The sequence below is a fragment of the Thalassophryne amazonica genome, chromosome 19 (genome assembly GCF_902500255.1).
Source record: "Thalassophryne amazonica chromosome 19, fThaAma1.1, whole genome shotgun sequence".
NCBI classification, from domain to species: Eukaryota; Metazoa; Chordata; class Actinopteri; order Batrachoidiformes; family Batrachoididae; genus Thalassophryne; species Thalassophryne amazonica.
The window spans coordinates 31,516,215-31,530,697 of NC_047121.1; the positions used below are offsets into that span (position 1 = coordinate 31,516,215).

At 32.7% G+C, this 14,483-nt stretch overlaps 1 gene segment (V, D, J or C); it reads right to left on the reverse strand.

Annotated features, from left to right (window-relative positions):
* Positions 1–9,760: 9,760 nt before the first annotated feature.
* The window catches only part of LOC117532004, a 38,247-nt gene continuing 33,524 nt past the window's right edge, over positions 9,761–14,483 (reverse strand). The window contains 5 exon segments of the C gene segment in view: positions 9,761–9,805; positions 10,421–10,527; positions 10,674–10,694; positions 12,863–12,886; positions 12,978–13,307. Of these exon segments, the coding sequence occupies positions 9,779–9,805; positions 10,421–10,527; positions 10,674–10,694; positions 12,863–12,886; positions 12,978–13,307 (509 nt within the window).

Genomic DNA, 14,483 nt, shown 5'->3' on the forward strand with positions numbered 1-14,483 from the left:
ATATTCAGTCTTTATCTCACAAACATGTTTTTGAACCCAACAAATGTAGAAATGTGATCATATTCAGTGTTTATGTGACAAACATGTTTTTCAAAACAACAAATGTAGAAAATAGAAATGTAATCATATTAAGTGTTTATCTCACAAACATATTTTTGAACACAAATGTGGAAATGTAATCATATTCAGTGTTTATCTCACAAACATGTTTTTGAACACAACACATGTAGAAATGTGATCATATTGAGTGTTTATCTCACAAACATGTTTTTAAAGACACCAAATGTAAAAATGTGATCAAATTCAGTGTTTATCTCACAAACATGTTTTTGAAGACAGAAAAGGTGGAAATGTGATCATATTCAGTGTTTATCTGACAAACATGTTTTTGAACACAACAAATGTGGAAATGTGATCATATTCAGTGTTTATCTGACAAACATGTTTTTGAAAACAACAAATGTAGAAATGTGATCATATTCAGTGTTTATCTCACAAACATGTTTTTGAACACAACAAATGTGGAAATGTGATCATATTCAGTGTTTATCTCACAAACATGTTTTTGAGCACAACAAATGTAGAAAATAGAACTGTAATCATATTCAGTCTTTATCTCACAAACATGTTTTTGAACCCAACAAATGTAGAAATGTGATCATATTCAGTGTTTATGTGACAAACATGTTTTTCAAAACAACAAATGTAGAAAATAGAAATGTAATCATATTAAGTGTTTATCTCACAAACATATTTTTGAACACAAATGTGGAAATGTAATCATATTCAGTGTTTATCTCACAAACATGTTTTTGAACACAACACATGTAGAAATGTGATCATATTGAGTGTTTATCTCACAAACATGTTTTTAAAGACACCAAATGTAAAAATGTGATCAAATTCAGTGTTTATCTCACAAACATGTTTTTGAAGACAGAAAAGGTGGAAATGTGATCATATTCAGTGTTTATCTGACAAACATGTTTTTGAACACAACAAATGTGGAAATGTGATCATATTCAGTGTTTATCTGACAAACATGTTTTTGAAAACAACAAATGTAGAAATGTGATCATATTCAGTGTTTATCTCACAAACATGTTTTTGAACACAACAAATGTGGAAATGTGATCATATTCAGTGTTTATCTGACAAACATGTTTTTGAAAACAACAAATGTAGAAATGTGATCATATTCAGTGTTTATCTCACAAACATGTTTTTGAAGACAGAAAAGGTGGAAATGTGATCATATTCAGTGTTTATCTGACAAACATGTTTTTGAACACAACAAATGTGGAAATGTGATCATATTCAGTGTTTATCTGACAAACATGTTTTTAACACAAATGTAGAAATGTGATCATATTCAGTGTTTATCTCACAAACATGTTTTTGAAAACAACAAATGTAGAAATGTGATCATATTCAGTGTTTATCTCACAAACATGTTTTTGAACACAACAAATGTGGAAATGTGATCATATTCAGTGTTTATCTCACAAACATGTTTTTGAACACAACAAATGTGGAAATGTGATCATATTCAGTGTTTATCTGACAAACATGTTTTTGAAAACAACAAATGTAGAAATGTGATCATATTCAGTGTTTATCTCACAAGCATGTTTTTGAACACAACAAATGTAGAAATGTGATCATATTGAGTGTTTACATCAAAATATGTTTTTGAACACATCAAATGTGGAAATGTAATCATATTCAGCGTTTATCTCACAAACATGTTTTTAACACAACAAATGTAGAAATGTGATCATATTCAGTGTTTATCTGACAAACATGTTTTTGAAAACAACAAATGTAGAAATGTGATCATATTGAGTGTTTACATCAAAATATGTTTTTGAGGACAACAAATGTCGAAATGTAATCATATTCAGCGTTTATCTCACAAACATGTTTTTGAGGACAACAAATGTCAAAATGTGATCATATTCAGCGTTTATCTCACAAACATGTTTTTGAGGACAACAAATGTAGAAAATAGAACTGTAATCATATTCAGTCTTTATCTCACAAACATGTTTTTGAACCCAACAAATGTAGAAATGTGATCATATTCAGTGTTTATCTCACAAGCATGTTTTTGAACCCAACAAATGTGGAAATTATCATATTCAGTGTTTATCTCACAAACATGTTTTTGAAAACAAAAAATGTAGAAATGTGATCATATTGAGTGTTTACATCAAAAAGATGTTTTTGAGGACAACAAATGTTGAAATGTAATCATATTCAGCGTTTATCTCACAAACATGTTTTTGAGGACATCAAATGTCAAAATGTGATCAAATTCAGTGTTTATCTCACAAACATGTTTTTAAAGACACCAAATGTAAAAATGTGATCAAATTCAGTGTTTATCTCACAAACATGTTTTTGAAGACAGAAAAGGTGGAAATGTGATCATATTCAGTGTTTATCTGACAGACATGTTTTTGAACACAACAAATGTGGAAATGTGATCATATTCAGCGTTTATCTCACAAACATGTTTTTGAGGACATCAAATGTCAAAATGTGATCAAATTCAGTGTTTATCTCACAAACATGTTTTTAAAGACACCAAATGTAAAAATGTGATCAAATTCAGTGTTTATCTCACAAACATGTTTTTAAAGACACCAAATGTAAAAATGTGATCAAATTCAGTGTTTATCTCACAAACATGTTTTTGAAGACAGAAAAGGTGGAAATGTGATCATATTCAGTGTTTATCTGACAAACATGTTTTTAACACAACAAATGTAGAAATGTGATCATATTCAGTGTTTATCTCACAAACATGTTTTTGAGGACATCAAATGTCAAAATGTGATCAAATTCAGTGTTTATCTCACAAACATGTTTTTAAAGACACCAAATGTAAAAATGTGATCAAATTCAGTGTTTATCTCACAAACATGTTTTTGAAGACAGAAAAGGTGGAAATGTGATCATATTCAGTGTTTATCTGACAAACATGTTTTTAACACAACAAATGTAGAAATGTGATCGTATTCAGTGTTTATCTGACAAACATGTTTTTGAAAACAACAAATGTAGAAATGTGATCATATTCAGTGTTTATCTCACAAACATGTTTTTGAGGACATCAAATGTCAAAATGTGATCAAATTCAGTGTTTATCTCACAAACATGTTTTTAAAGACACCAAATGTAAAAATGTGATCAAATTCAGTGTTTATCTCACAAACATGTTTTTGAAGACAGAAAAGGTGGAAATGTGATCATATTCAGTGTTTATCTGACAAACATGTTTTTAACACAACAAATGTAGAAATGTGATCATATTCAGTGTTTATCTGACAAACATGTTTTTGAAAACAACAAATGTAGAAATGTGATCATATTCAGTGTTTATCTCACAAACATGTTTTTGAACACAACAAATGTAGAAATGTGATCATATTCAGTGTTTATCTGACAAACATGTTTTTGAAAACAACAAATGTAGAAATGTGATCATATTGAGTGTTTACATCAAAATATGTTTTTGAGGACAACAAATGTCGAAATGTAATCATATTCAGCGTTTATCTCACAAACATGTTTTTAACACAACAAATGTAGAAATGTGATCATATTCAGTGTTTATCTGACAAACATGTTTTTGAAAACAACAAATGTAGAAATGTGATCATATTGAGTGTTTACATCAAAATATGTTTTTGAGGACAACAAATGTCGAAATGTAATCATATTCAGCGTTTATCTCACAAACATGTTTTTGAGGACAACAAATGTCAAAATGTGATCATATTCAGCGTTTATCTCACAAACATGTTTTTGAGGACAACAAATGTCAAAATGTGATCAAATTCAGTGTTTATCTCACAAACATGTTTTTAAAGACACCAAATGTAAAAATGTGATCAAATTCAGTGTTTATCTCACAAACATGTTTTTGAAGACAGAAAAGGTGGAAATGTGATCATATTCAGTGTTTATCTGACAAACATGTTTTTAACACAACAAATGTAGAAATGTGATCATATTCAGTGTTTATCTCACAAACATGTTTTTGAGGACATCAAATGTCAAAATGTGATCAAATTCAGTGTTTATCTCACAAACATGTTTTTAAAGACACCAAATGTAAAAATGTGATCAAATTCAGTGTTTATCTCACAAACATGTTTTTGAAGACAGAAAAGGTGGAAATGTGATCATATTCAGTGTTTATCTGACAAACATGTTTTTAACACAACAAATGTAGAAATGTGATCGTATTCAGTGTTTATCTGACAAACATGTTTTTGAAAACAACAAATGTAGAAATGTGATCATATTCAGTGTTTATCTCACAAACATGTTTTTGAGGACATCAAATGTCAAAATGTGATCAAATTCAGTGTTTATCTCACAAACATGTTTTTAAAGACACCAAATGTAAAAATGTGATCAAATTCAGTGTTTATCTCACAAACATGTTTTTGAAGACAGAAAAGGTGGAAATGTGATCATCATATTCAGTGTTTATCTGACAAACATGTTTTTAACACAACAAATGTAGAAATGTGATCATATTCAGTGTTTATCTGACAAACATGTTTTTGAAAACAACAAATGTAGAAATGTGATCATATTCAGTGTTTATCTCACAAACATGTTTTTGAACACAACAAATGTAGAAATGTGATCATATTCAGTGTTTATCTGACAAACATGTTTTTGAAAACAACAAATGTAGAAATGTGATCATATTGAGTGTTTACATCAAAATATGTTTTTGAGGACAACAAATGTCGAAATGTAATCATATTCAGCGTTTATCTCACAAACATGTTTTTAACACAACAAATGTAGAAATGTGATCATATTCAGTGTTTATCTGACAAACATGTTTTTGAAAACAACAAATGTAGAAATGTGATCATATTGAGTGTTTACATCAAAATATGTTTTTGAGGACAACAAATGTCGAAATGTAATCATATTCAGCGTTTATCTCACAAACATGTTTTTGAGGACAACAAATGTCAAAATGTGATCATATTCAGCGTTTATCTCACAAACATGTTTTTGAGGACAACAAATGTCAAAATGTGATCAAATTCAGTGTTTATCTCACAAACATGTTTTTAAAGACACCAAATGTAAAAATGTGATCAAATTCAGTGTTTATCTCACAAACATGTTTTTGAACACATCAAATGTGGAAATGTAATCATATTCAGTGTTTATCTCACATTTTTTAAAGACAGCAAATGTAGAAATATGATATGATATACAGTGTTAATCTCAGAAACATGTTTTTGAACACAACAAATGTAGAAATGATCATATTCAGTGTTTATCTCACAAACATGTTTTTGAGCACAACAAATGTAGAAAATAGAACTGTAATCATATTCAGTCTTTATCTCACAAACATGTTTTTGAACCCAACAAATGTAGAAATGTGATCATATTCAGTGTTTATCTGACAAACATGTTTTTAACACAACAAATGTAGAAATGTGATCATATTCAGTGTTTACATCAAAAAGATGTTTTTGAGGACAACAAATGTCGAAATGTAATCATATTCAGCGTTTATCTCACAAACATGTTTTTTGAGGACATCAAATGTCAAAATGTGATCAAATTCAGTGTTTATCTCACAAACATGTTTTTAAAGACACCAAATGTAAAAATGTGATCAAATTCAGTGTTTATCTCACAAACATGTTTTTGAAGACAGAAAAGGTGGAAATGTGATCATATTCAGTGTTTATCTCACAAACATGTTTTTGAAAACAACAAATGTGGAAATGTGATCATATTCAGTGTTTATCTGACATGTTTTTAACACAACAAATGTAGAAATGTGATCATATTGAGTGTTTACATCAAAATATGTTTTTGAGGACAACAAATGTCGAAATGTAATCATATTCAGTGTTTATCTCACAAACATGTTTTTGAGGACAACAAATGTCAAAATGTGATCAAATTCAGTGTTTATCTCACAAACATGTTTTTAAAGACACCAAATGTAAAAATGTGATCAAATTCAGTGTTTATCTCACAAACATGTTTTTGAACACAACAAATGTGGAAATGTGATCATATTCAGTGTTTATCTGACAAACATGTTTTTGAACACAACAAATGTAGAAATGTGATCATATTCAGTGTTTATCTCACAAACATGTTTTTGAACACAACAAATGTGGAAATGTGATCATATTCAGTGTTTATCTGACAAACATGTTTTTAACACAACAAATGTCGAAATGTGATCATATTCAGTGTTTATCTCACAAACATGTTTTTGAACACAACAAATGTAAAAATGTGATCAAATTCAGTGTTTATCTCACAAACATGTTTTTGAACACAACAAATGTAAAAATGTGATCATATTCAGTGTTTATCTCACAAACATGTTTTTGAACACAACAAATGTGGAAATGTGATCATATTCAGTGTTTATCTGACAAACATGTTTTTAACACAACAAATGTCGAAATGTGATCATATTCAGTGTTTATCTCACAAACATGTTTTTGAACACAACAAATGTGGAAATGTGATCATATTCAGTGTTTATCTGACAAACATGTTTTTAACACAACAAATGTCGAAATGTGATCATATTCAGTGTTTATCTCACAAACATGTTTTTGAACACAACAAATGTGGAAATGTGATCATATTCAGTGTTTATCTGACAAACATGTTTTTAACACAACAAATGTAGAAATGTGATCATATTCAGTGTGTATCTGACAAACATGTTTTTGAAAACAACAAATGTAGAAAACAGAAATGTAATCATATTGTGTTTATCTCACAAACATGTTTTTGAGGACAACAAATGTCAAAATATGATCAAATTCAGTGTTTATCTCACAAACATGTTTTTGAAGACAGAAAAGGTGAAAATGTGATCATATTCAGTGTTTATCTCACAAACATGTTTTTGAGCACAACAAATGTAGAAAATAGAACTGTAATCATATTCAGTCTTTATCTCACAAACATGTTTTTGAACCCAACAAATGTAGAAATGTGATCATATTCAGTGTTTATGTGACAAACGTTTTTCAAAACAACAAATGTAGAAAATAGAAATGTAATCATATTAAGTGTTTATCTCACAAACATGTTTTTGAAGAGAGAAAAGGTGGAAATGTGATCATATTCAGTCTTTATCTCACAAACATGTTTTTGAACCCAACAAATGTAGAAATGTGATCATATTCAGTGTTTATCTGACAAACATGTTTTTGAAAACAACAAATGTAGAAATGTGATCATATTCAGCGTTTATCTCACAAACATGTTTTTGAGGACAACAAACGTCAAAATGTGATCATATTCAGTGTTTATCTCACAAACGTTTTTAAAGACACCAAATGTAAAAATGTGATCAAATTCAGTGTTTATCTCACAAACATGTTTTTAAAGACAGCAAATGTAGAAATTTGATCATATTCAGTATTTATGTCACAAACATGTTTTTAAAGACACCAAATGTAAAAATGTGATCATATTCAGTGTTTATCTCACAAACGTGTTTTTAAAGACAGCAAATGTGGAAATGTGATCATATTCAGTTTTCCTCTCTGCTGGATTCATTCTGGGATCTTTAACTTAATTTTTTTTTTTTTTTTTTTTTGCACATGCGGACACTGTGGATCTGTGAATGTATAAAAACTCTTTTACATCCGTGTCACACTTTAAACACACACACGTGCACACACTGTAGGTGCACCAGATGATCACGTACAGCTGTTGTGTGATATAACACGTTGTTTGTCAAGCTTCAGTTGACACAGAGGTTTTGTTTTTGCACCGAGCTGTGCAGAGCGTGGGCCGCTGGTGCACAGGCGCAGGTGTACGGAGGTGGAGGTTGCGGTAAAACAAAAAAGTTGTCCAGCCGTTGTTTCTCAGCAGTGAGAAGGAGCTGCATTTTCTTCTGTCACCACATCCTCCCCTCTGCACGCCTCTTCAGAGCTTCAAACCCAGCACTCATTTCCTGTTGATTTGGACTCGAATATTACATTTTCTCCTCATAATCAGAAACGTAAATGTTTGACAGTCTGAGTTACGCTCATCAAGTTTGTACAAAAAAGAAAAACAAACTTTAAAAGCTTAAAAGGATGCCAGAATTCTGAACGTGTCAAGAAAAGAGTCGAAAAATTAAATATCAATGAATAATGACCGAGTTCTTTGGAAAAAAAAAAAACATTTAAAATATGTCATACCTCTGCTGGAAAAATTGGAGATGCTCACTGTCAGAGGTCACATTAGACATCTTATGGATGACTGACTCATGTTTGCCTACGTACAAATTAACAATGAATCATGTCTAAATATAATCTCATGTCTTTTATGGTTGATATGTAAATAAATGATGATTTTTTTTTTTGAAGGTTCACTTTTTTCAGTGGTAGCTCCAATTTTATCTATATCACTTGGGACAAACATAAAAACAACATGATTAACAGGACCTTTTGAAATATTTTATTTAAAAACACAGTTCTACACAAAGCGCTTCACAACCAGAAGCACAGCACTATTACACTAAAAAAATGATCAGGGTGATTCAACTTAAAAACTTAAGTTCAATTGCTGCATTAAAATCATTTATTCAACTCAGGTAGACTATAAGCTTTACTTGAAGTAGAGTTTACTTACGTACGTTTATAAGGCAGCAACTGAACATAAGTTTTTACAGTGTGCAGGCACATACTCCAGCATGTACACACTTAACATTGTTCTTTTATGCTACGTTTACACATAGGCACGACGCATTCCGAATGTCATATTTGCGTCATTCTTGGCACATTCCTGACATTCTCAACGTGACTTAACGCATCTGAATAGGTTTCTTAATAGTGCGTGTTGGTGCGTGATATTCGTGATTTTCGTGGAGCATGTTTTTGGCTGTCAAAAAATCTTCCACGAATGTCACACACCACCTTCATTTCACCTCATGTTGTGGAGGTCACAACTGAGCGTGTTCATCCATCTTGATTTTTGGTGATCCTTAATAGAGCGTGACAGCATTCTTCTCTGACGTGAGCACGATTAAACCCTGCTGCACCTCATTCAGTTTCATTGCTGCAGTATGCTGAAGAAGGACAGTGACGCCAAATCTCATTCCAATGCTCACCAGCATGCTCCTGCAGGTGTTCCACCTGCTGCTGCTGCTGTGCCTGATGTTTGGAAAAAACAGTGAGACAAGAGCCATGTGGAGCCACATGTCTGGCTCTCTCCATCTCCTCCTCCTCTCTCCACCACTAAGGCACAGAGCCCAACTAAGCATGTAGTCACAAAGTTCTTCTGCTGTCGATTAATCTAGATTTTGAGGAGCAAACTGGAGCAATCTGAATTGCTCAGCAGCTGATGGTAGGATGAATATGGGTGTGTGTGTGGAGACAATTCACCTCATTCACAATGTGACAGAACGCAATGATGCGCTGTTACGTGCAATAGCGTGCAACGGCGCGGAACATTATTCTTGACCGTGCGTAATGGTTCCTGATTCATTAATCATAATGCGTGGTAACAGGGTGCAGCAGTTCGTGAGGAGACCTGATGCCTCTGCCTCAAATCATCACATTCGTGATCAGCAGCCAAGAATGTATATTTCGTGGCATTCATGACTTGCCGTCGTTATGTGTAAACACAGCATTGCTGCACACAGAATTTGGCTGATTTCACACTGAATGCAAACGTCACTGATGACATATAAGTGCTTTATTTTAAATCCTATTTACAGCTGGTTTAAGCTTTTTTGGGGGCTTGATCACAGCTCTCAGTCACACTGCTTTCCAGCGAATCTCTGTAATACAAAGACAAAAAGTTACACCTCATTAGCAAAAATGTTCAACACAATATGTTTTGAAATTCAGACTTTTTGACTTCGATAGTATCAACAATGCTGTGAAAAATCTTAGGCATCATTGCAAACATTGTATCTGGTGTCACGTCACAATGGAATTCCTCACAATTCACTCTCTCATTCGTTTGCCATTTTTGTGACTTATAAACAAAGAAAAAAAAAACAAAAATGGAAAAAGATGAAAAAAAGTTCCATCTGTTGTTCCAAAAATGTAACATTTGACTTTTGTTATTTTATTTAGTTTGTTTTGCTAAAATACCATTTGAAAAGATCAAATGTGCCACTTTACTGTGATGTTAAAAAAGAAAAAAAATATCAAAACCCACATTTACACAGACACAAGTGGTGGACTGATTTACTTCACTTTTTTATGCGAATTACAATCCATTTATGGAAGTGTGAAATGAAGGACGTTTTAAAATGTCAAATATGGGCAAACAAATTAAAAAAATAACTCTTGGGGTGAAGTGCTGCTAAAAAAAAAAAAACACCAACAACTCTGTCATGAAGCTTTGATGTGCAATAAAAGACTTTCTGTCCCTATGTAGGACAAACCTGATGGTTCAAGACCAAAAAGGCCACAAAGCCTCCGTAGATGCAGCTCTTGAAGATGCACACACAGTAGGAGAGTTTGGCCATCTGCATGACCCTCACGTACTCGTCTGTGCAAAGATCACAAATAATTGACAGGAGAGGACTATTATTATTATTTTTTAGTTAGAATATGAAACATAATGTGATGTGATTATAACTTTGGGATGTGGATTGTCAACTGCAATTGTGTAGAACTATAAAGTTAAATATTTACCTCGTGTGACTCTTCTGATACCTGAAGAAAAGACAAAATGATTTAGTAAATAAACATGAGGTTTATTTAGTTTTCCTGAGGCACCAGTTCACATTATACAAGTATAAATTACGGAAATAAGTGAGTAATACGCAAGAGTGGATAAAAGTGATCCTAATGAAATCACAGAATTTAAGGAAAGAGCACCAAATTATAATTTTGCAAACATTATGTCTTATACTTTTATTACAAAATGTATTTATTTATTTATTATAAATATGTGAAATCAGCTGTTTTTAACAAAACAGGTTTTCAAGGAGTGCCATTAAAGTATCACACATGAGTTTTAATTTGCATCACATTTTACAAAGATTGGAGTAACTTTAACTTTTGACTCCTGTACAAACTGAAATTGATCTTTGGGTCATTCCATGTCAATTCAACGAGGGCCTCATGCACCTTGTCTCAGATTTTCTTCAAATTTTAATCAGATATTCCCAGACTATTCAGAACAACAAATCTGAAGTTTGAGGCCTGTAGGCCAAGTAGTTTCTGAGATATGGCCAATTTAGTGTGCATGGGGTCTGCCATTTTTTTAGGCAAAAATTATGGCCGTCATTTCTGGAGCCATGTTCAAGGTAGAATATCTCAGCAAATAATGGACTTAGAGGTCTGAAATTTTCTGACCCAGACGTAGACTATAGTCAAACAACAGACATTGACACTAAACTGTGAATGTGTTTATGTATGCTCAAAATATGGAAAATATTACATTGACCATTATGAGCATCTATGTTTGAGACATTGAAGCATACCATTACATTCAAAGAAGCCTGTCCATTTCTTGGCTCCTTAATGCCAGCTATACTGGCTATGAAATATGTAAATTTGGCATATCTGTGGTAAACAGTTATTGTGGGAGAAACCTCTGAAATCTGAAAAACCATTTTGTGGTCGAATTTTATTAGATGAAAAGGATATAAGCCTAGTAACCATGGAAACCTTGGGGAATCCCCCTGGCACATCTATCTGCAAGCATTCTGGGGTGTGCCATGAATCATATTAATGCAGTGTGTGCACACAATTAAAATGAAATTGGCATTTTCAGCACTAGAAATGCATTCGCGAGTGCACAAATTAGCCATAATTGGATGCTTAAATTAACCAGGAAGGAGTTTCATAAAGAAGGCCATATTTATAACACATGAAGTAGATACAGTTGGGGCCAAACATTTACATACCCAGACAGAAGTTTAGTTTTTTTTTTTTTTGGCCATTTTTCAGAGAATATGAATGATAACACAAAAACTTTTTTTTCACTCATGGTTAGTGGTTGGGTGAAGCCATTTATTGGCAAACAACAGTGTTTACTCTTTACAAATCATAATGACAACAGAAACTACCCAAATGACCCTGATCAAAAGTTTACATACCCCTGTTCTTAATTCTTTTGTGGTAGTTGTGGACGAGGCTCTCTGATGGTAAAGCTGCCACTAAATATGTTTCGGACTTTATTTACATCAATTATGAAGAAATACAAACAATATGGCACTCTATGGTAAATCTGCATGGAGTAGACAGCTCTCAAAAACTGAGTGACTGTGCAAGAAGGAGAAGAGTGAGGAAAGCCACCAAGACACCCAGACCACCCAGGAGAAGTTATGGGCTTATGTGCCTGTGATTGGAGAGATTGTGCACAGTGCAAGCTTTGCATTTTGTCATACATCTTCTGACCTTTGATGACCTTGAAAGGTCAAACCCAGGCTCATAACTGTTTAATTCAAAGTGCTTGGAGCCCATATGGATTAAACATGGTGGAAGGGTTGTGTGTTAGTCAGTTATAAAAGTTAAAATTGATGAATTGTGAAAAGAATTGATCAAGGCCGCAGAGAACCACATATTATCACAAACTTTGTTTGTGTGACTCGGTATCAAGCACATAAGGTGCAGGTGCTGCACTCTCTGAGGGTCTCTTCTAGTTATGATGTGAGTTCTCTGTGTTAGTGTTAGTGTTTGTGTTATTGTTGTGTTGTCCACAGTATGATTGTGGAGAACACAACATGTGGGCCCCATGTGACTCGGGGCCTCTGGTCTTCAGCCCAGGACACCTTGTGTGAGAATCCCAGCCTCAAAATAAGGTTTTCTATATGATCCTAACTAAACTATTGTAAGTGTTTATTACTGAAATAACCACAAAATCACATATTTACCTGTTGCCAGGTTTGTTCTTTTCACTAAGGAAGGAAGATAAAAATGGATTAGATAAATACACAATGTTTTTGTGGCAAAATAACAACATTTTGAACAAAAATGACCAATAACTACCTTCTTCACCGTAAATTGAACCATAATATGATTTTGTTGCTGTTCCGTTGAAGAAATCGACCACACAGGTGAACTTGTTGCTCCTTGTGAACCACATGCTGTCCGTGACCTTCAGCCTGCTGGTGATGCTGTAATATTTACCTTCCCGCAGGGCGATGGCGTCAGTCGCCACATTTTCAGTGTCTTTGTCCTGATTGATCTTCCAGGACACAGTGACGTGGTCTGGATAGAAACCCGAGGCCACGCACACCAACGTCACCTTCTTGTTTTTGCACCCCTTTGGCTTAAACACTGATACGCGTTCTGGCGGTGTGATGTCATGGCCTGGTTCTGCAAAAATAAAAAAAAACATAAACGGTCACCCAAAGTACAAAACAACAGAAAGATTTACACAAATACATAACAAATGAGCATCAGGCTGCAAAAATAAGAAAAACAGGTGTGAGATGTTACAACTGTTACATTAAAAGTTATTCATATTATACTTTTTCAGATACATCTTTAAAAATTAACTTTTGAAGAACTGTTTGCCTTATTCCCTCTCCAAATAAATAAATAAAGAAATAAATAAATAAATAAGATAAAACCACCAACAACAAAAAAACATTTTTATTTTATTATTTTATTTTTTATATCAGTTATATATCAGTTTCTAATCTGAAACCACATTATTTATTGGACGACTTTTTTTTCTCTAGATTCGTAAATCCAGACAGTAATCACCGATGATGTTTTTAAGGACACTTTATAAATGCCATATTTCACACAACTTTACACAGAACACAGGAATTTTTCTTTAACTATTATTATTATTTGACATAAAGCACATTATATTTACAGCTTTGCATTTTTTGACACATTGGTGTGCAGTAAATAAGTAAGTAACATTTATTTATATAGCACTTATCACAGATAAAAATCACACAGTGCTTCACAAGAAATAATAAAAATTAAATCATAACATATCAAACTATATAAAACATGATTAATTAACACACACACAAAATATGTGCAGTTTTCTTTTACAGCTATAAATGTCACCCAACAATAACATTAAGATATTTTAAACTGAAACATAAATTAAAGGATTTTTGTGATTTTTCTTACCTAAAACTGTCAGTCTGGTTCCACTGCCAAAGTAAACAGGCTCGTAATTGTTCACACTGATACAAGGTTACAGAAAAAACTCTCCAAGCTGCCAACGCTGACGGCTCTGTATATGTGCCTCTTTTCAAAACTATAAATCTTACAAAATGCTACCAAAAGTGACATTTGAATTTAGATTAATTCAGTCCTCTACAACAAAGTTGATTTAAAGTCTATTTATATTGTGAAATAAGCAGAACTCTTAACCTGGTGACTCTCATATAAATAACAATATAATCCACTGAATATTTTTCATACATCTGATAATCTTTAGTCTTTTCTTACCTAAAACAGTGAGTTTAGTTCCGGCTCCAAAGTGAGCCTCTGCCTGGTAATTCACAGTCTGTCAGAGCGCTGATA